This window comes from Anas platyrhynchos, chromosome 5 (assembly GCF_047663525.1).
Source record: "Anas platyrhynchos isolate ZD024472 breed Pekin duck chromosome 5, IASCAAS_PekinDuck_T2T, whole genome shotgun sequence".
Lineage (NCBI taxonomy): Eukaryota > Metazoa > Chordata > Aves > Anseriformes > Anatidae > Anas > Anas platyrhynchos.
The window spans coordinates 27,055,027-27,076,718 of NC_092591.1; the positions used below are offsets into that span (position 1 = coordinate 27,055,027).

General features: G+C 37.9%; 1 protein-coding gene across 1 annotated transcript in view; it reads left to right on the forward strand.

The window, feature by feature from the left end:
- The first annotated feature begins 8,887 nt into the window (after positions 1–8,887).
- Positions 8,888–21,692, forward strand: part of MUC2 (mucin 2, oligomeric mucus/gel-forming) — a 76,580-nt gene continuing 63,775 nt past the window's right edge. The window contains 15 exon segments of the mRNA XM_072038383.1: positions 8,888–8,983; positions 10,559–10,823; positions 12,839–12,953; positions 13,330–13,420; positions 13,815–13,924; positions 14,153–14,369; positions 14,826–14,951; positions 15,490–15,607; positions 15,909–16,047; positions 16,614–16,724; positions 17,061–17,130; positions 18,967–19,104; positions 19,960–20,124; positions 20,694–20,788; positions 21,554–21,680. Coding sequence (XP_071894484.1) covers positions 8,914–8,983; positions 10,559–10,823; positions 12,839–12,953; positions 13,330–13,420; positions 13,815–13,924; positions 14,153–14,369; positions 14,826–14,951; positions 15,490–15,607; positions 15,909–16,047; positions 16,614–16,724; positions 17,061–17,130; positions 18,967–19,104; positions 19,960–20,124; positions 20,694–20,788; positions 21,554–21,680 — 1,957 coding nt within the window. The 5' untranslated portion in view covers positions 8,888–8,913.

Genomic DNA, 21,692 nt, shown 5'->3' on the forward strand with positions numbered 1-21,692 from the left:
TAAATATTGTTTAACTTTGGAAAACCAAATTCCCTTAGTTCAGAATTACTGTCTGCACTATTCATGCAGATCTTGTTTATCTCTCTCACACACACACACACACACACAGAATTTCTAGGTTGGAAGAGACCTCAAGATCATCGAGTCCAACCTCTGACCTAACACTAACAGTTATGCATCCCATCTTGGGATGAAATGAACCACTCTTTCCAAATTCATTGAATTCCCCTGTAATGATGATGAAAGTGAAGAGTTTAGGAGAATAAAGAATTGAGAACAGGGTTTTTCTTTGACATATCTAGATTCCCACAAATTTATTGGAGGAAAAAGAAGGGGAACAGTTTACCTCAAAATAAACATGACATTACCAGATATTTTTTTTTCATATGACAGAAGTATGATATATACATGTTGTTTTATTAAAATAGTCTTCAAGAGCTCATGTTCATGTGTCTTAGTTTTTCTGTTTCCATGGCATCCAAAGTTAACTTGAACACTTTGTTCAAGGTAACTGTTAAATCTGCCTTAAGGTCTGAATGTTTTTTATCATTTTTCTTGTTTTAAACAACTTCTGAATGATGGATAAGTATAGAAGAATGTTCTGCTGTTGTCAGACAATGCTAGCTCTCGGATTCAATACCTGAAGAGTAAAAGTCTAATTGCATTCTTAGTTTGTGGACAATTATGTTCAGTCTGGTGTAAGATTCTAGAAAAAAAAAATCCTTTTTGAAACCTGTGGCTCTCTGAACTGGTAAAGAGATGGTTATATAGCAAGGTTTTGGTAGTGGAGACAACAACCCACAATAGACCCACCACAAGCTGCAGCTGAGCCTGTCAGTGAATTTGGTGGTACCTGTGTGAAAATATATTTCAGAAAATGTATGAGAAACAATACTGCAGACCCCAAGACCAGAGAAGACAGAAAGAGAGGAGGTACTCCAGGTGCTGAGCAGATACTCCTCTGCAGCTTGTGGAGCAACCTGTGGAGAAGACCACCTCAGAGCAGATATCCGCACTGCAGCAGCCCATGGAGAACCCCATACCTGAGCAAGTGGTTATGTTCTGAAGGAAACTGCAGCCCATGGGAAGTAACCATGCTGGAGCAGGCTCCTGACAAGAACTGTGACCTGTGGAGAGGAGGCCATGCTTGAGCAGGTTTTGCTTGAGCCCATGGAAGTTTCACACTGTAACAGGTTGCAAAGGAATGCTGCTTGTGGGAAGGACCCATACTGAAGCAGGGGAACTGTGAGGCGGAAGGACTGTCAGAAAGGAGCTGACCACCACTTCTTGTTCTCCAACCCACCTGTGCCAGTAAGGGTAGGGAGGAGGTAGAAAAGTCAGGAATGAAGGAAGGAAATTGAGCCTGGAAAGAAGGTGGGTGGTGTGGGAAGTTGGTTTTAGTTTCTTTGTTTCTCAGCATCCTACTCTGACTTTTTAATTCACAATAAATATGTATATATTTGTCAAGTCTGTTTTGTCCATGACAGTAATTCGTAAGTGTCTTTATTACCCTGTCTTTCTTTTAAATCCACAAGCTTTTTCATCCTATTTCCTCCCCCTGCCCCTCTAAAGAGGAGGAGTGAGAGAGCTGCTGGGTGGGTGCCTGGTAGCCAGCCAAGATTATCCCACCACATTCAGAAAAATGAAGAAAATTTTTTATCTAATTGTAGGTTTTCTTGACTAGGGCAAAGCTTAAAGTGAAATTGATGAGGTACTATTCTGAACTTTGCTCTGTCTTGGAAAAGTACAGAGAAGATATTATCATCTATCTCCTGGACCTGCTTTTGATTTAGCATTTTTATTAAGCTATTTGCTTACAGCAAACATCTCTTACTGAGTAGTTATGAAATACTTTTCGCTGTAATGCTTCTAACATACGGAAGCATTGCCAAAAATAACTGTTCTACAGACTGGTCAGAGGAAACTGATTTTGATTTATTTACATTCAGTTTGTTATTTGCATGTTCTCTTACACATATCACGGTGAATCAACAACAGTCTGCTGTGGTGTATTTGAATGAGTCTTACTGTTCAGGTCAAGATACAAATTTAAGTATTTTTGTTTAATCTTTCTCTTTGCATAAACTCAGAAACATCTTTGTAAATGATCTTTGTAAAATCTGATCCATACCAAGGTTGCTATTCCCGGGACATGACCAGTATTTTATAACAAACGTTTGGATTAACCAAGGCCAAAACCCTCCCTCTACTCATGGGCAAGTCCCTCTAAGTTCTGCCTTGTAGTTAGCCTCACTCCTGCTTTCCTGGTGTTCAGAACAATTAAACCCTTATATATTCTGTGTAAAGCTGAACAGTTTCAAAAGTAGGAGGGAGCTTTAGAGCCCATGGATATAGGTATTCTCACAGGAGATGTGAGTAGGTGTCCCCAGTACAGATTTAGATACGTCATTCTTTTCTGAATGAGTACTCAGTTGATCTGTAGGATGAAAGAAGGGTTCTCCTCTGGCATTGCTTTGAAGAAATGGCTCTGTTCCTTGAAACTCATGAAGCAGCTGTCACAAAACCACAGGATGGATGAGGTGGGAAGGGAGCTCTGGGTCCATCTGGTCCAACCCCTACTTCAACAGGGCCATCCCCATCCAGAGCAAGGTGCCCAGGAACGCATCCAGGTGGCTTTTGGAGATCTCCAAGGAGGAGCCCCCACAGCCTCCAGGCAGCCATCACCCAGGCATCAGCCTAGGCTCCATCACCCACTCAGTAAAGAAATGTTGTGTTTATGAAGAAGCTTATGTCTATGAAGCTATTAGCCATGGCTGACAGGAAAAAAGCTAGAATTTAGACTTTTTTTTTCTTTTTTTTTCTTTTTTTTTTCAGGGGGTAGGGGGGATTTGCCAGGCAACAACTTGTTCAGGATGCTGGCTATGTAAATCTGATTTTGAGTCCATCCTGTAGATTGCCTAAGTACTTCTGTTGCTCCGTATCGCTGGCTGTGTGTTTAATTCTGCAGCTGTAAATATTGGGACAGGAGTTTCGTGGAGACCCATACTGTGATCCAATTTAAATTCTGCAAATGCACGCAAAATAAATACAAACAGGGCAAAATATTGTGGATGTATGTGAAGGAAAATGTTAGGTTGCCTAACATTTCTTTCATTTGCTGTGAGGGAGGCAGCAACTTGCAGTGTTCTTCAATGTATATTCACCATGTTTCCATGATACTGCACTCTGTTATTCACAATATTGCCTTTCTGATGATTCAAAAGTTAATTATAAAGTAACATTATTAAAAAATGTGCATGGCAGCTGGAAGACTTGGATATGAATCAGATATATTCTTCCATTTGACGTAGTTTTTCCCCCGACACGCAATAGAAGGTGCTATAAATTATGTAACTGCTTGCTTATATAACAGGTGAAGTTAAAGTTTACTATAGCTATGGCAACTGTAGTATATTGTACCAGCTGGATTGTAATATGTGGTAGTGGGAGGAGGAAGACTACAAATTTTTAGCTGAAATGCAAGTTTCATGCAGGTGAACTCAAGTTTCCATAGCTTCCTGTGAAACTATCACCACAGTCATACCATGGCTTGTATATTTTTGTATAGCTCAGGTATTTGATATTAAATCTTATCTGCTCACTTTGTTTCATGTTCAAACTCCTAACATCTCCTTGATGCAAGTTGCAGACTCCACTCAGAGTACAAAAGTTTAGGTGCACATGCTTTGCATAGAACGTTTACCAGCTTCTTAGCAACCTGCATTTTCAGGGGGGAAAAAAGCACTTCTTAAGAGGATGGAAGGAAAAAAAATGTGTTTTGCCATCACTTTTATTTCCAGTGTTTCCTAGAGAGAGTATAAAAGGTTTAGAAAATCCCACTCCACTGAGACAAAATTTGCCAGGGTGAAGGGAATGATGAGTGTGATTTGCTTTATGCCCTTTCTAAGTCACCCCTTCTTGGCACTGTGTCCAGTTCCCTGTAGTAAATCCCACTCATGCTCAAGCAAAGGAGAACCATTCTAACATTTTTTGAATGCTCAGTTATTTTTTCATGTTTATTGCTATAGAAGCTATCATGCTGAGACTTCTCCCAGACATATGTTTTTCTAGAAAGGACGTGTTAGCAGGAAAATTTACTAGCTGAGGTTATTACTTACCACTTCCGCTCCTAGTCCCCAGTAATTGTGTCACACATTTATCCTAATTGGTACCTAACTGGAAGAGAATGAAAAGTTTTGCAACCTCTGTCTCAAATAGACTATGGGCTACTGACTAGAAGAAGGAAGTATTATGAGTGAAAAGTAGATGCTAATCTTAAAATTTCTGTGCAAAACCATTTAAGGAAGGGCATGTGAAAATAGTATATTCCAGCTAGCATCAGTAGATACCTTGCACAATTATATTTGTTTGAATAAAAGGAGGCCAAGAACCAAAGACTTGCTCAAGGTCGCAGTGAGTAAATTAGTAGTAGTGCAGCAATTAGTCCAACCAGACGTTAAATAGCCTATTATAAAATTAAAATAATTAATTACATGATATGAGGTCATAGACTGATGCTAGCATCAGTCAAAGGTATGTGTTTTTTTGTAACATCTCCTTTGCTCTTTTGACATAGAAGTCTGACTGTTAGTTGAGTATGTTTAAGTGGGCGTTTTGTGCTTTAAAGTGGTTTGTAAAAATAGTAACTAGTGATTTCCCCATTAGAACGTCTGAGAGGTTAGAAAGTTGATTACAGGCACATTTTTGCCATTTATTTTTAATTATTTAGTAACATGTAAAACATAAATCTACAGTGATTTTATAACAGTTATACATCCATATAAAGACAGGCCATTTCATGTTCATAATTCTAGGTTAATCTGTTGACAACATACATATAAAAATGAAATGCATCCTTATTACTTCTGCTTCATCACTTTAACTCTCTTTTTCACCCACTATTCAGCATTCTGCTGCTTTTCTGTTTTCCTTTTGTCAAGGTGCACTATAGAGTACTTGATGGTGCCTTGGTGAAGGAAGCACTGTGATTGCTTGTCAAGCATCTCTTAATTCATACTCTGCCTGTATTTTGCTGTTTCAGGATGGCTGACAGGGAATCCATCTCTGTGATTGAGACAAATGGAGTGCAGTGTATGTCGTGCAGTCGGATGGGCATGCGGAAGTCTTTGTGTGCTCTGGTAAATGCTGGTAGATGGGAGAGTGGCAGAATGAATTCCCATGACTGCTCCTGCAGGGTAACCTCACTGATGGGATGATGCTTGACAGCCTGCGATGGGCAGCAAGTCAGAAATGCAAAACCAAATATGGAACAAATTTCAGGACCAGATATAGTTGTAATGAACATAAGCACGAGCCAGCAGTGAGTCCTTGCTTCTAAGAGGGGTAACAGTATTCTTGGCTGCATGAGACAGAGTATTGTCAGCAGGAAAAAGGACATGATCCCTTGCTTCAGCACTGGAGTTTTTTTTTTTTTTTTTTTTTTTTTTTTTTTTTAACTTTGACTTTAATTGTTGCCTGTTGCTATTGTTGTTGTTGGGGCACTGGTATTGGTGCTCCTAGTTCAGGCATATTGGGGAAGATTGTGGAAACATACGTTTCTATTCATGGACTTGAGGAACTTTTAAGAAACTATTTGTGTTGAGGCTCAGGAGTGGGACCTAAATATGAAAAGACCACTGCTCATAACTTGTTCTGGTGATACCACTTGCATTAGTAGCTTTTTTTCCAGTTAGGATTACTGTATGTTCTCAGTTGTTGTGTCCCTAATAGGAGAGAACTGGAGTGCAATGCTGAATTCTAAGAAATATCATTGGCATTAAAGGCAAATGAACAGCTGGTACTGGAAAGAGGAAAGATGACTTCTGATTAAGATGACCAGAAACAAGGAGCAGCACAAAATTTTGCAGACAGATCAACTCAGCTGTGAGGCCATAAAATGTGGGTTAGCAGTAGACAAGCCAGATAAGCTTTAAGCAAAGATGCTACTGGTAGAGCAGAGTTATCTCCGTTCTAAAATGGTTTGATTACTCTAGATTCTCAAACAGTTTATAGTAAACTATGGATGCACTTCATCTGCGCATTACCACTAAGATTCATCCGGATTAAAATGCGTAAAGCAAGTTAGTTGATCATGACATAAAGCAAGCTATGATTGTGTATCTCAAATATTGTTATTTCTGAGAGGCATATAAAGCAGCTGGTAGACAGGAGCGTTACCTTTCTGACAATAAGGAAACAGAGATGGTATAGTTTAGCTCATTTCCCAATGCTAGCAAAAGTATGGATGCTTACGAATTATGAAGATAAGGAGCTGTGCTCAATTCTCAGGTTGTCATAGCTATGCTGGCCTAAGTACAAATTCTGTAAGAGTGGTCTCAGTTCAAAAAGCATTCCTTTATTCCCAAGGTTGGGATGTCACAGTGAGCCACTGCTTCCTATGTGTCAAAAGGACAGGCAGTGAGAAGTTGTTGTTCACGCTGAGAAGAAAAGATGGGAGAAGGGAAGTAGTGTTGTTGTATAGCCCAAAATGGGATCGTGCCTCCTGTACAGACAGGTGAGAGCTCAAGCAGACAAAATCAGTTGCTAAAATCCAGTAGTGCTTGGCTCAGAGCAGCTCTTCAGGGAGTTAGACCTATCCTTACAACCCAAAGAAAAGTGTATCTGTCACCATGCATAGGAGGAAAAAACCACCAGCATATTGAATTGAGTCATGCTACATTTTGTGAAAGATGATTACCTTTCACAGTCATAGCAAATAAATGAGGCAGATTCTACATCAGGAACTTTCGTGGCAAAGAAACTTGAAAATATGCAAGTTTGCAGTTTATAGACCCAATTTAATGTGAAAAAGGTCAAGCCTGTTGTGTATGTGGACTTTCTGCTAAAGTTGCCAGACTGTATATGAATGTAGTCATTGAGACCTATTTTTTTTTTTTTTTCTGGGACAACAGCAATACCAGACAGGAGTTTATCTGGAAAAGAAAAGCTGAGAATAAAGTACTTCAGGAATATCCTAAGTACTTTTAGAAAACATTTCTGAACTGAGAACTTTGGTGGCATAAAAGAAAGAAAATTCTAAGACAGAGGATGCCTCTGAGGTGGCATAGGAAGTTAGACCGGCTACAATAACCAGCAAGGAGAAATCTCTATAGGGTTACTTCTTTTTTCTTTCAATGTTTTATTCTAACTGGATATTGCTGAATTTATTTTTATTATTATTATTATTATTATTATTATTATTATTATTATTATTATTATTATTATTATTATTATTATTTTCCATGAGGGAAAACAGTTCTATGTCCTTCTAGAGATAGACTCCCACAGGAGAGAAGGGTAGCTACTAAAATTCAGTTAGGCCTGTTAAGTGAATGATACCCTGAATATGGGTAAGAGAAGTGCAAATTTGCATCCTCAGATAGGAAAAACAGAATGCCTAAGATCTTTTGAGGGAAAACAGTAAGATGTTAGGCATGAGTCTAGGCCATCTGTGTGTCAAAAATTGTAAATAAAAGGAAACAACGGCTAAAAACCATGCTTCCATGACAAAGGGGTGTTTCTACTTGACTTGAGAAGCCAAAAGGGCGAAGTGAAGAGTTTTACAAAACACAGAAGTTCTACTTAGTTGTAATTTGAGCAATGAAAGTAAGGAACACTCTGAACAACTAAGAGGATTAGAGATTTCACGACACTGCAATGAGAAACTTATGACAAGAAAATTGAGCCTGGCCTGGGAGCTGGAAGAAGTAAACTTTTGGTGCCCTGAAGCAACTATGTTTAAAGGTCTGATTAAATAAATATATTGTACCTCAAGGAACCTGTGTTATATCTTCTGAAGAGAGTTTCAGAAATGTCTCCCCTGAGGAATTTTTCGGAGCAAAGTGCAGTGCATGTGAAAACTTTTATTTCTGAAGCAGCATTCTGCACTGTTTCCTGCGTCCATCTTCTGCTTTTTTCTTCTCCCAAGGATCCTCTACATCTTTCTCTGCACAAAGCAAAGCTGAGCCTATAGCTTTTTGTAGGATCTGGCATGGGACAGTACACTGGATATTTATTGTTCGTGTAGAAGGTAAGCAAGAATGAACTGTTCAGGGGGATTCTGCCTGAAAACAAGCATGCGATTTTATTCAGCATAGACAATAATGTTTTCCCATTTTTTCCTTTTTTTTTTTAGTAAAGCTTAGTGTTTTGTGAGATACTTTACCAATTTTTGATGGACTTACTGTTGCATCGCAGCAATGCTCAGTAGAGCATCTCTTGTACTGTGAATTTCTTTAACTTTTCTTGATACCCATTTTAAATTATGTTTGGGGCACAATATGATGACGTATGGACTGTATATTGTTTTAAATGCATCCCAAAGCTCTAAAATTCCAACAAAAGTCCAACAATTGTCTGCAAAATAATTTTACCATGCATAGTGTGTCATAATTTTTATTTATAAGGGTTACAGTTGTCTAATAGGAGCTTCACAAGACATATTTCATATTTAGGGAAATCATCCTATGTGATGGTTAAAAATGAAAGTTCTTTGGCTTTGAAGCTGTTGTTTAAGGGTATCTCACTTTAAAATTCATTCAAGGGATTTCCTTTCTCAGCCACTCCAAAATCCACTCTTTGTTTTAGGAGTTACTGAAGGTTAACCTTGGCGTGAGCATTAGAAGGATTTAAAAGCATAGCATCCTGTAGGAGAAAGAAATAGAGCAATAAAAAACTTAATGATTAATGAATCAATATTATGCCATTTCCTGTATACTAAATTCTTTCATTTACAGTGAAAAATACCTGCCTGTTTACTTCTTATCTTCTGTAAATATCACACCTATTTTTGTTACCCCTCCTCTTTCCTCCTCCCTTTGCATCTCCTCCCCTGTGATAGAATCAATTGCATCAGTGGATATTATATAAAGAAAAGTTTTCAGTGGAGTTCACAGTTCACCCACCTTAGCCGCCATGGGGCTAAGAATTGCCAGCCTCTTTATGCTCTGGCTGGCTCTTGCCAACACAAATGAAATAAGAAAAGGTAAGCTCTGGAAATGATATGGTGGTAGATCACTTCCTGAAAAAGAGAGAGGAGAGAATTTAAATATTACAGCAAAGGTAGAAGGAGGCAGTGTATTTAAATATCACAATGGAGTTCTATGGTGTCTTGAATTTCTTTAACTTTCAAATACTGAGGCTGCATGGCTCAGCCAAACATAGGCAGATACTGTTCTCTTCCTTTGGAGAGGTTGGTGCCTATATCTACAGCATTAATCTCTCGTATGAAGTGCTTGGAAAATATTTTTAGTATTGCTTTTCTTTCCATGTGTTGAGAGTTTCTTAGGCATTAAAACTACTTGACAGAAAGAAATTACAGAATTTTGTTAGGTTCATTGTTACACAATGAAGAAAGCATATGATTGTGCATTACATGGTTACTTTGGAGCAACATAAATGCTTTCTTCAGAAGTGAGCATACTGACATTGGACAAAGCTTATTTTGTCATTCAGGACATGAATAATCCTTCTCTACAAACTCCAGTTTACTCTATATGTTATCAACTTTGAAGTGTTGAAATTGAATGTTTGTACTGATAATTATTTTAGAGAAATAGGTGATGAATTTTGGGCAGTGTTAGAGTTTGGGATACTGATCTTGGTTTGCTGTGTCTTGAGTTTAGTAATAGGAGGAAAGCATTATCTTGCATTTTGGATCCTAGTTGTGAGCTGTGGGCAAATCTCTGTGTAGCCTTCATTTTGGGGAGAGAAGCATACCAGCTTGGTTAGTACCATCATGGCTGGATGCATCTGATATGATCAATACTATCAAAGTACAGTAACTTTGAGGTCCCGACGGTAGTTCTGTTTTCTCAGATTAAACACTGCACGAAACCCCTGTGGTCTTGGCAAACTGCCCAAGTATGCTCAGCTTCTATGCTCACCTCTAATCTGCAGCATCTTGAGATTTACTATGGCTGGAAAGGGAATATGTTTCAGAGCATCACCTTTATCTGTTTTTTCTTTTACTTTTTTTTTTTTTTGGCTGCTACTACCACAGTTATTCTCTACCCTATCTTCTGCAGAGCTCTCTGTGGTAACAGGAATCACTATTTCAGTTAGGAAAATGAAGAATTCTTTAAAAACTCCTGCTATGCACAGATTTTACCTATTTGTCCTCCAGAGCAGTAGTGGCACTTGCTTGACTTCTTAACTGTTTCCTTTCTAGTGCTTGTGGCACCAGGGAAGGATATAACTCTTAGAAATACTAAATACTGCTAATATATCACTGTGATTCAGAATAAATTCATACATTTGGCAAAGCAACCTCTATTGTACAAGCACCAGCTTGTTAGTGGTCAGAGGGTTAAGTTTCCCCACCTTACAGATTCCTTTACCTCAGTGAGGAGTGCAAGATATACACAGGTCCCAGAAATATTTGTTAATGTCTTGTTTTTCGTCAGATATTCACATCTCTTCTGCTTAATAGGCAGATATTTGATTAGGCTAGAGATATGGAGTCACCAAGCATTTAATTGCAAATGGCAACACTTGCTTTCTCTTGACTCTAGTTCATTCATTTCACTTTTTTCCTGACTACTTTTTAATAACTTAACAGGAAGGACAAGAAATCATGGAAACTATGTCTGCAGCACTTGGGGGAACAACCACTTCAAAACATTTGATGGAGACATTTATCAATTTCCTGGGATTTGCGAGTATAATTTTGTTTCTGACTGCCGAGAGACTTACAAGGAGTTCTCTGTCCACATTCAGCGTGGTCTGAACAGCAATAACCACCCTGAGATCCAGTATATTCTATTAACAACCCAGGATTTCACAGTGTACCTCCAACCAAAACTGACTGTGGTGGATGGGCAGATGTAAGTACCTTTAGTGTAATACTGCTGGGAAGCTAAAAGCAAGAGTGATTCTTTACATATCTGTCTGTATACCTCTTAAGTTAATAGCTAAAAACATTTCTACAAGCCAAAAAATGTTGAAAATCCAGCATAAAAGTTGCTTTGGGGAGGGGATTTACTGTGATAAAAATCTGTTCAAAGATAGAAAATAGCATTCTGTTCTCCAGAGATCATACCAGAATGCATAACAAAATAACATTAAGTTACACAGAATGCATTCTAGCCTCAAACTGAAAAAGCCCCTCACCATGTGTTCAGGTCCTAAAAAGAACTCCATGAAAAACATGTTTAGAAATCCTTTAAAAATTGTTTTTCTTGAACCAGGCCTCTTTTTATCTCAAGTATTGTTCATAAAACAATAGATTCTTTATAAACAGAGGCTTGTAGAACAGGTTTTTGCTGCATGCAGGATTTAGTTTTTGTAGAACTTAATTTCCCATATTGCTCTTTAAATGGGTATGATCCATTTCCATATACAATACCATTTCACACCACTGAAGTGAAACCTGCGAAGCAGATAAATCTATGAATTTGCCTTTTGGTGCCTGATCCACTGCTTAATTGAATGTTGTAGTATTAGAAGAAATAGGAATATTCCATGCTGTGATATCTAAGAGGTGAAAAGCTGCCCAATGTTTTATAATCCTCTCTAAAAACATGACCAAGTAAGGCTTCATTGTGAAGGACAAACAATGCAGCCAGAAGTAGAAATAATGGCCTCTGAGTTCTTGCCTAGTATTTAGATGCCTGTGTCATGTGGCCATATTAAAAATACCTGAGGTAAACAGTTGGAAAGATCCCAGTGACAGGAGATGAGGAGATAAAATTCTCCCTGGCAGGACACTAGTTAGGTAGAGACATTCATAGACATATAAATCCTAATAGATAACAATTACCACTGGCAAATCTGTAGAAAATGTACGGGTTATTTTGACTGGACTCCAGCATACACTACTTTTGTTTGAACAGACTCAGCCTTTTCAGTTTTATAGGATGAGGCTGCTTGACACAATCCCTTTATTGGTGAATGAATTTCAGCGGTGTGACTTGTTCTATAGTGTGCCATAAGACAGATATACACAAACAGGAAAGATGTCCCATGAACTGATTTCTTATCAGACAAAAAACATCCAAACTCAGCCTTGTGCAAAATATCCTCTGTCATGTTAACATACATTACTGTCACCATTAATAAGCTTGGTCCTGCCAACTGAAATCTACTGGACTAACTACTGAAACAAACTACTGAATTTCTCTTAACATGCTCCCTTCCCTACGCATTTTTCTAACAATTTTGTTGTCAGTCCCCATACCTGCCTGTGTTTTTTGAATTCTCTTTTGAAGAGGAAAATCCATTCAAAAGAACATTAATTTCTTTCTGGAATGGTTGCCATTTTTTTTTTTTTTTTTTTTTTTTTAAACAGAGAAGCTTCTATTTAAGCTCTTATTTCTTTGGTAAAAGTAAATGATTACTGAGCATTTGAATATCCTCTATTAATACCACAGTGATAATGATGTTGAAGAAATCTGTCTTTTTTTTTTTTTTTTTCTTTTTAAATTAAAGAACCTGTGCTCTCAAGGAGCCTTTTGCTTCTCAAGTTGCTTTACAACTTAAGGGCAATGAATTTTCTTGTCAAGTGTCAGAGAAGGAGTTTTTTATACCTCATATAATCCTGTGCAGCTAGGATCAGATAGATAGAAATATTGAATATAAAATAGAATAAAATAGAATAGTTCAGTTGGAAGGGACATTCAGAGGCCGTCAAGTCCAACAGCTTGATCACTTCAGGGCTAACCAAAAATTAAAGCATATCATTAAGGCAGTATCCAAATGCCACTTGAACGCTGACATGCCTGAGGCCTTGTTTTCTCTAGAGGCTGGTTTCTCCATTCATTAGGATATTTGGCTTATCACAGATACTCACACCACCCTTTTTGTTTCTGTACTAATTCAAAGTTTATTTTTTTTTTCCTAGAGCCAAAACACCTTACTACAGCTCTGGTTTGCTTATTGAGAGAAGTGACATTTACACCAAGGTTTATGCCAAGTTAGGCCTAATTCTGATATGGAATCAGGAAGATGCACTGCTGGTATGTATAATCCATTTCTTTTTATCTAGCATTTCCTGAGTTTAACAGACTACTATAGGCTGAACAGAAGTAGAATTTGGTGGATTGAACAGAGCTACAGTGTTAGGCTGACTCATCCAGCTGGTTCTTAGTGTACCTTATTTTAAAAAGGTAAAGTTACTTTCTTTGCAATGTGACAGAAGTAGTAGTATGTAGTAGTATGGCATGCAGATGATCTTACTAGTCAAAAGAAAGGGAACGGGATCTTCCTGAGAAATAGCTAAAGTTTTTGCTGTAACACTCCACAATCTGATCTGCATTTTCCTTTATTTGTCTTTATTTGTCTTTATTTGTCTTTATTTGTCTTTATTTGTCCCCTTTTATTTCCATTACCTAGGTGGAGCTGGACAGCAAGTTTAGCAACCAGACCTGTGGTCTTTGTGGGGATTACAATGGAATTCCAATCTACAATGAATTTATCAGTGGAGGTGAGTCATCATACCACACTGACAGTTATCCCAAAAGATGGGATCATAAGCATTGTGTACAGGAGCATCACAAGAGAACAAATTTTACCTCTGATATCTCTGTGTTTGTCCCAGAGTAAGCATTATATTACAGTCCTGCATTCCTGGTCTAAGCCTGCTTTATTCCAGGTTCATCATCTTTTTCTCTTTTCTGCCGGCCTTCTTTTCTTGTTACCTGTTTAAATTTTTAACTACACGACAAATAGAGATAATTCAGAACAGAGATCTGCATTTGACAGACCTAGTTTGTATTATAGTAACTGTTTTTCTTAATCAGTAGAGTCACAGGAATCAGATGTTCCTTGTTGTCAATTTTTTGGTCTTAGCAAAGCCTCTTGTTAATTTTTTCTCACAGTTGCAAGCTACAATGCAATTACATACGGGAATTTACAGAAGATCAGCAAACCCAATGACGAATGTGAAGACCCCGATGAAACTCTGGCTCTTCCAAGCTGTAATGAGCATGTGAGTAATCCTACTTGCGACCTTCACTTTCACGGGCACATGGAGACATCCTGGCACTATGGAGAGTTTGTGTGCAAGGAGATGGGAAGGCTTAAACCATTCTAGGGTTCTTCCTTGTTTGAGTAATTGTTGCTGTTCAGAAGAATACAGTTTTTATGACCAGAAAAGAAGTGTCTAGGAGGTCAGGTGCTTACAAATCTCTTAAATAATTTTGCTCTTCCTTCTTAGCGTGATGAGTGTGAGAGGCTGCTGACCTCCTCTGCATTTGACGACTGTCAGTCACGCCTTAATTTGGAAATGTACATCCAAGCCTGCATGCAGGACAAGTGTGCATGTAATGGAAACGAGGACACCTTCTGCCTCTGCAGCACCATCTCAGAGTATTCTCGTCAGTGTTCACATGCAGGTGGCCGGCCGGGTGAATGGAGGACAAAGTCCTTTTGCCGTAAGCAGCTATATCTATTTTACAAAATCAAATATCTCATGAATCAGCACTGTGAAACATTTAAATTAATTTCTTCTTTACAAAGTTATAGCCACACACAATGAATTGCATACCAGTAGGGCAATAAACTAAATACTATGGATTTGCTGTTTTCTTCTTCTATTACCTTTATCATAAAGAAATCATTTTCAGCAGGTAGAAATTCTGTTCCCATTAAAAAGCTCATGTTCTGATGTTGTAGGTAAGTGAGATAACTTGATTTATTCAAGACTGAAAGGAGAAAATATAAAAAGCAGGGAAAGCAACTCAGAAACAAACCTTAAACATGCTTTGCAAAATGGAGTCTGCCTTGGGACACCACCAGCTTGAGGGGAGTGGGTCATATGATCTGTATTTTTTTGAGGAATAATGGACTTCTCACTCAAATAACTCATGCTGTCTTTCTCATTTTTTCAGCCAAGACCTGTCCTGGCAACATGATCTATAGGGAAAGTGGCTCACCCTGCATGGATACTTGCTCACACTTGGAGATCAGCAGCCTTTGTGAGGAGCACTACATGGATGGTTGTTTCTGCCCTGAAGGCAAGTGTATTTCTAGTTCCTGTATGTGCATGCATCTGTATTATTTTTACTTATTTTGCATTAGAAAGCAAAACAAGAACAAATCTAGGAGCTCTAGCAAAGAAGGTGTAATTAAAATATTAAATGTCATCAAATTGTACCTTAAAATTATTATTGCAATTCATTATTTTGAGTTAAATTCTAGGACTTATTGTCAAATTTAGAAAAAAGATTACTATGACAGTGTAAGTTGTATGCCAGAAGGTCTGAAAAGTTGAAGAGGTAAAATTTTGAGATTGTTATTTTATATTTTTATTAATCTTTTCATTTGTGTATAGTTGTGTAAATGGCTAGGCTTAGATTCTCAAAGCTGGATGAAAGTGCTTTCCATAGGTCTTAGATTACAAAAAATTAGAAACACTTTTCTTCAGTTTTGCTAACCTCAGCCTCTGTTTTCTGTGCCAAGTTGAGAATGTCCCTACTCTCAAATTTTCTTCTTTGTGGAAATTGCTCATTTCAGAAGGAGCTGTAATGGTTTGTTTATTGTTGTGCTTTACAGGAACTGTGTATGATGATATTACTGAAAAAGGCTGCATACCTGTTAGCCAGTGCCACTGCAGACTCCATGGAAATGGGTATTCTCCTGGAGAAAGCATTACCAATGAATGTGAAGAATGGTAAGGATCGTAGTTATACACCTTCTTTCAAATGATTGTATATGGGTCCGTCCTTTTCAATATTCCACTTAGTTGTAAAATTCCTAAAAACATTCTAAACTTATGTGTATGTTGACTGTCTATACAGCCAGTTTTCTGAAAAGTTGTCTTGTATCTATAGCTTATGAGAGGGAGAAATCTTAAGGAAATGGTCAAATAAACAGTTTTAAACACCTGGGGATGTGTTGCTGTTTGCTAGTTATACGGATGCTTTCAGTGCTCTCAGCTGCTATAATACCAACATGCATTTCTCTGTTTATAGCACCTGTGATTCAGGCAGATGGACATGCAAAAATTTACCCTGTGCAGGCATGTGTTCAGTGGAAGGAGGTTCCCATATTACTACCTTTGATGGGAAAAAATACACCTTCCATGGAGACTGTTACTATGTGTTGGCCAAGGTACTGTGTACTGTAAGGCTTTACTCTTATAGAGTAAAGGCAGGTAAGTGTCTGTGCACTCATGTAACAGCTGTAAATTGTTCTTTTATTCCACTTCTATGGGATGAGGGAAGAAGAAATGTTAAAAGACTCAGTGAAGGTTTCAGCATTGGCTATAAGAGCCCCATGGGAGGACTTGGGCCGTTGCTGCAATGGGTGGCTTACTTAGCAGACTACGTATGCTGTCATTACCCAACGGAGTCCTTCATGTATAAGAAAAAAGCAAAGCAGCATGCTGGCTACCTGGATAGGTATACTGCAAAAATTTGGCAGTTGTCAGGATAAAAATGTCTCAGCCAGATCTTTATAACTGTTTCTGTGTTTGAGTGTCAAAACCAGCTAGAGAAAAGAGCTTGGCAGCTATTTTATTTGTCTCTAAAATATCTAGTGCCTGGTTTTCCAGAGAATGACAAAGATCTTGTTGTTCTACAGTAATTTTTATTGTGACTGATGAGTTTAGTCATTGTTTTGGAAATCATCTTGTATGTGAGATGTTTGATTGGACATTTATTTCCTTGTCATTGTAGGGTACTGTAAATGACACTCATGCCCTCCTGGCAGAGCTGGCTCCCTGTGGCTCCACAGATGGGCAGACCTGTTTGAAGACTGTTGTGCTGTTAGTAGATGCCAAAAAAAATGTAAGTGTTGCATGGGTTCTCCTGAATATTTTGAAAATTAGCATATTTCCTATACTGTAGAGCAATAACCAACTCTTTTTGTTACTGCCATGAATTGTTGTAGGCAAGTGTTGTAGGCAAGTGAATAGCAAGACCAAACTTTGCTCATATTATACAGGCCCGCTTCCACTTCCAATTTTAAGACAGATTCTTCCTGTCCTAGATTTTAAGTTCTAGCCACGGTCTAAATGTGAAAGATGTTGGCTCTTTTCTCCCCCCTCATATAAAATTATTTGTTATCAATTTATGTTCCTCTTAGTACCTGGAAGCTCATTAATCCTATTTGCTTTTGTACAGGTGGTAGTTTTCAAATCAGATGGCAGTGTGTTACTGAATGAGATGACAGTGAATGTACCTCATGTATCAGGTAAGGGATACAGCCTTAAGTGTTGTCACACAGCTGACTTCTCATGTAGGGCTGTATTTTTTCAGAGACAAAAGTTGGAGAGGGGCATGTGAAATATGTTCAAATGTTGAAAAAAGAACTGAATGTGTTCTGAATGATTTTGAGGTGAATATGATTTGATAGTTTTCACTGAAAATTTCATGGACAGATTCAATATGTATGCAGAGAATGACTAAAAAAAAATGTCCCTTAACTTTCTTCATACAGCTTGAATATATTTTGGCGTGTGACTTGGGAAGAGGAATTGTCATGGCTTAAACTTAAAGTAGATGATTAATTTACTTATAAAGAGCAGCGTTTAACACTTTCAAAGTCTGGGTATGCGATGCTGGAATGTCCTAGCTCTCAGTCATTGTAAGGCTCAGGCATGTGGACCCCACCCTACCACTTCCCCATGCCCTTTTGTCTGTGGAAAGAAAGCCTGGCACAAGACAACTGCCATATTTTATGGTCAACCAAGGCAGGAAAGAGAGATGTGCTATGTAGCGCCCTTTTATCTTTCTAGCTCGCTTGAGACACCAACATATTTTTATATAATCAGTGGACATAGACACTTCCAGAGACTGACTCAGATGAAGGACCCTAACTTCTGGTGGGATGTAATTATCAAACAGCAGCTGTGAGGTCCCGGAGTAACTTCTGAAAGCAATGTAGAACTTCTCTTTATCATACCTTTTTAGATATGCTCAGGCAGCACACTGACACAGTATGCGTTGCTTCTTATTTACCAGCCTATCTGCAGATGATAAAATACTCACAAGGAAGTAATTTTTTATCTGAAAGGACAAACATTCATGGGAGGAGACAGTTGTGAATGTTTATTTTAAAACAATTGCAGTATCTAGCTGAACATTTAGAGCAATTAAACTGTTCTAGGCAATAAAGTAAACCATCTAATAAATCGATTAAATAGGTAAATAGGGCATATAATAAATGATTTGCTATAAGAAATTATTTATCAGGAATTAGGGAGCCCAGTTCCTCTACTATGCTGATTTTATACATAATTCTTCTGGGTTTTCTATAATGGCTTGATTATTGTCTGTGTAAAATGTAAGAAAATCCAGAGCCTTTTTTTTCCAAATACCTTACAACTAAAACTACATTTAGAATTAAGTGGTTTTATTTTGTTAATATTATTGTGTGTGCAGTTTTTAAAATAGGGCAAAGCAGTCTTATCCCACTGGATTAGGGCATAAGTTGATTGCTAGCTAAAAAATGACATTCTCTTGGATAGTATTGCATGTTTCAGGGGCTTATTATATATTGCATGTTATAGGGTTTATAATTTTGCATATTATGCAGCTTTAATTTCCTTTCCAGAAGTATGCAGCAACAGCTTATGAGAGAATTTGACTGGAAGGACCACTGGTCTATATCTTTCCCATATTTTGCTCAGGAAAGAGTGTCTAAGATTTTATTAGAAGCAGTATATAGCTGTGTATCTCTTGTAGAGACACATCCATTACTCTGTGCATACAGCAGTGCTGGGATAATACTATCTCAAAAAATCTCTTCCTTTTCAGATTGCACATCATAAATGAGTTTGTATTGAATCTGCCTTGCAGAAAACCTCAGTTCGGTTCTGATCTTAGGGCTGAGTCATTTTAGGTAATTAACTTGTTAAGTTAGTAAGTCTATTGTGTTTAGCTGGCCAATGATTTTTAGAGAAAAAAAATATTCTGATCCTGTTCTCTGGAGTTTTTATGATAAACAATATCTCAGAAGCTAATAAAAAATGTTTCTTTCAGCAACCTAAGTGTGTATTTACTACACAGTTCATTTTTTGTTTTTCAGCTAGCTTCTCAGTTTTCAAGCCATCTTCCTACTACCTCATTGTACAAACTTCTTTTGGGCTTCAGCTGCAGATCCAGTTGTTTCCAACCATGCAGCTGTTTGTGACTGTTGATCAATCAGTTCAAGGAAATCTTCAAGGTGAGTGTCCACTCAAATGGGAAGCAAAGCCATGCTGTTTCACAGCTGAAGAGTCGTATATTCTTTACATGGGTGGTAAATCATAGAATTGTAGAATGGTTTGGATTGAAAGGGGCCTTAAAAATCATTTAGTTGCAACCCCCCTGCCATGGGCAGGGACACCTCCCAATAGATCAGCTTGCCCACAGCTCCATCCAGCCTGTCCTTAAACACCTTCAGGGATGGGGCATCCACAGCTTCTCTGTGCACCCTCTTCCAGTGCCTCACCACCCTAATAATGAATAATTTCTTCCTAACATCCAATCTGAATCTAGTCTCTTTCAGTTTAAAACCTTTTTTCAGTTTAAAACTGCTATCCCTTGTCCTGTCATGCTATTTATTGAATTCAGAAGAGTAAAGACAGAAACCAGAATACTAGAAAAGAACTGACTCAAGCAAACTAGAAATATGTTATTATTTCATATTGAATTTCATTTATCATTCCTGTGCCAGTGAATTAAAGTTTCTTAGAACATCCTTATTTCTTTATTCAGTTTAATTTCAAACTATCCACCCAAAGAGGCTCTTAGTAGACTTTGTGGTTTTAATTTCACCAAAAAGAATTAAAAAAATACAGATTTTGGGGGTGATCTCCTGAGTCAGAGATATCTTTAAGAAGATTATTCTTCTTAGAGATTTAACATTTAAAACAGGGCTTCTAACTTTTGAGTACTTACAGTATGCATTAATGCTGAGGTAGAAGAATCAGCTATATGAGCTTCTGTCTCCAGTGTTTGAGATTGGTTGTCCCTTTACCTTTGACCTTTCAGAATGAGAATGAGTAATAATTAGTAAAAATGTTTCCTTTTTCAATAGGTCTTTGTGGAAATTTTAATGGAATGGAAGGTGATGACTTTAAAACAACCAGTGGGTTGGTAGAAGCTACAGGAACTGCCTTTGCTAACACATGGAAAGCTCAGGCTATCTGTGCAGACCAGGCAGAAAGGCTGGAAGATCCCTGCAGTCTCAGCATTGAAAGTGGTAAGCACACTAATAAGTTGGATGATTGGCTCCTGCCAGGAAGAGCAGTCTTTGCAGTATATTACTGCAACAGGCATGTAGGAGTTGCACTGTGGTGTTGATGTGTTTTAGAGGACTGATAAATTAATAATTTCTGCAAGTATGTGTACATAACAGCACTGATTTCACAACAAACTGGAACGAAAGTTTAAGGAGAGTTGGAGAAGAATCCTGAGTTGCAAGACAGGGAAGCAATGACATTAATCTATATTACCTGCAAAGGCATCACATAATTCCTAGTATTATTTCTTATTATGTTCAACTTAGCTTTATGGTCCCCAAATGGAAAGGGCTGTCATGATTCTATGTAGACAACTTGCAGCAGTAAGATTTTTGATTTTATGATTGTGTGTCTACTGCTAGATAACTGAATCATAGAACAGAAATACATCTGCAGTGACTGCATGTAGTTTCTCCACTCCCCAGAGTGTTTGTATTGTTGCATTGCATTTATTGATGTGACAGCACAAGGAAGATAAGTGAATGTAATGAATATGATTATGTAATGTCATTTTCCTCCTTTTTTGCAGCAAATTATGCTGAGCATTGGTGTTCTTTGCTGAAAAAGTCAGAAGGCCCTTTTGCAAGATGTCACTCAGTCATTGATCCTTCAGAATACTATAAGGTATTGCAATCTTGCACTCTTTTTAGTAGTGCTTTATTTCAGGTGGATGATACAGATGATACATCATCGCTCAAATGTTTTAGACATTACTGAATGGCTTGGCTGTAAGAGCTGGTGAAGTTTTTGCAGTGATTAACCGAGGAAGTATAGTGTGTATTCAAGTATTTTCTATAACAAGATTTTCATTGTGTGCTCCTTTAGAAAAAGGTAACTTTATTCTTCTGTCTTATTTATGATTTGTATTTAATGTACATTTTAGTGGATTGGATTTCTGAACTGGAAAGAAAATTCAACAGATACAGGTATATACAGAAGTGTAAGTGAAGGTTACCTGAGCAAAAAAGAAGAAATTCCTAAGTCTTCACATACACTTGGAACTCAATCTGAGCTCATATTTTGTGAAGATCTTTATTAATCTGGTTAATAGTTTGCCATTATGATTTTTTGTAGTTGTGGATCTCTGGCTTTCTAAGTGGTAACCAAGAAAGAGTGGTATCAAAATCGTTTGTGGAAGGTGTTGTTAGGGAGCTGACTGCTTTTTAAAGATTCAAGAGGCTTTGCTTAGGTTAGGATAAGCATACAAACATTTTTATTCTGGATGAAATGAAGCAGCATGTTCAGTCTCTGAGCTTTGTCCATTCCATCTATTGTTTGTTGATCATGGGAATTAATAAAAATGACATGAGAGAAAGGTGCAGGATATTTCATAGCGACTGAGCTAATTGTTATCCTACGGGCTTATTGACCCCTTCATTCCTTCTTCAGAGATGTAAATATGACACCTGCCTCTGCAAGGACAATGAAGAATGCTTGTGTGCTGCCCTGTCCTCTTACTCAAGAGCCTGTGCTTTCAAAGGGATCATACTGGGAGGCTGGCGACAAAGCATCTGCAGTAAGTAGTGGA